Here is a 1,293-nt window from a genome sequence, read left to right as displayed (position 1 = left end):
CGTCCAGCCGGCACAGGGCGAGTAATTGCTGAAAGCCCTGCAGTGTTTCGAGAGGTAGTTGGCCAGCGCCGACGGTTTGCAGATTAGTGCCACGGCGCCTGCTTTCTGATCAGTCGCGGCCGCCTGGGCATCGTCGCTCCCCTGTCGGTCAAAGACGCACAACCTGGTCTGGTCCTTGGCTGCCTGTTGTGAAACCAGCAATGCAGCCGGCGGGCTCTCGGTGCCAAAATATTTGGAGCCCGACCAGATTAAGGCCACCAGGATCACAAAGCATAGAGTCACAAGGCATTCCAACATTGGCACGGTTAGGGCGGCAAAAACATACACAATACGGACGCACCTAACAGTACGGTGTTATTAAACATTTAGGTTATAGAGTAAAGTCCATAGGGTCATGCTTAGTCCCACCGTGTGCTGAATTTCGTCTAAAATGGTGCTCAGCTCACTGAAGTTTGGTGCTTCTCTCCGGTGCCAAGGCGCACCAGTTCCTTGTAGCTGCGGGTGTGCGGTCACTTATATAGCATTTTAATCATTCCAGCTGATCTCCATTGCTGAAGTCACTTTTGAATAAACAACGAAATTCCGTCCCTCTTCTGTATCCAGCACCAACTAGTACAGTTACTGTCAAGACTGGGTTCGACCGGTACTTCAGTCCCACAGCTGGGAGCGCAAGAAACGTTTCTGAGCAAACGGCTAAAACTGGAAACGCCTCCCGTCGTGTCCAACCCCTGTGAGCAGGTACACGGTGCATGTGATGGTCGCTGCTGTTATCAGCCCCCCTCTTGGCATTTCCAGAACACACAGTACAAGGGGGAACATCTTGAGCGTCAACAAACGGTGACTTTCTTTTTCTTGCTTTTTCAGGCACACGAGCGCGCCGGTTCCACACTGAGACCCACCACCCGTAGAGTAGTGCGCATGGTCATTAACAGACCTGAGTGAGTTCCTTCTGAATGAAAGACAGCGTGTGTACACTGTGACGTTGTATTCGGAGAGAAACAGAGAGAGGAGGGACAAAAATTAATAAGGCACCAAATCCGGAAACAAACACCTACCAAGGCTTTTTGCTTGTTTCTTGGGGGACCATGTTTCCTGTCCTGCAGGTTTCTCTTGTGGAACAGCTTCAGTTTTTGCATACCTTTTGTAAATTGTAGGTTGAAATAATTCAGTGTGCTCTGGACATGCAGACTGTGAGCACTGCAGACACCCAGTTTGATTCAGGCTTATAAAATTAACATGATAACCTCTTCTCTGCTTATTTCCTCACCCCCTCTAAGAAATTCAAATATATAA

General features: G+C 49.3%; 1 protein-coding gene across 1 annotated transcript in view; it reads right to left on the bottom strand.

The window, feature by feature from the left end:
• Positions 1–297, bottom strand: part of abhd15a (abhydrolase domain containing 15a) — a 10,451-nt gene extending 10,154 nt beyond the window's left edge. Inside the window, exon 1 of the mRNA XM_020600128.1 lies at positions 74–297. Coding sequence (XP_020455784.1) covers positions 74–297 — 224 coding nt within the window. The remainder of the gene's footprint in view (positions 1–73) is intronic.
• Between the last annotated feature and the right edge of the window lie 996 nt (positions 298–1,293).

This window comes from Monopterus albus, unplaced genomic scaffold (assembly GCF_001952655.1).
Source record: "Monopterus albus unplaced genomic scaffold, M_albus_1.0 scaffold45.1, whole genome shotgun sequence".
NCBI lineage: Eukaryota > Metazoa > Chordata > Actinopteri > Synbranchiformes > Synbranchidae > Monopterus > Monopterus albus.
Note: the sequence above shows the minus strand (reverse complement) of the source record. Positions and strands in the feature narration are given on the sequence as shown.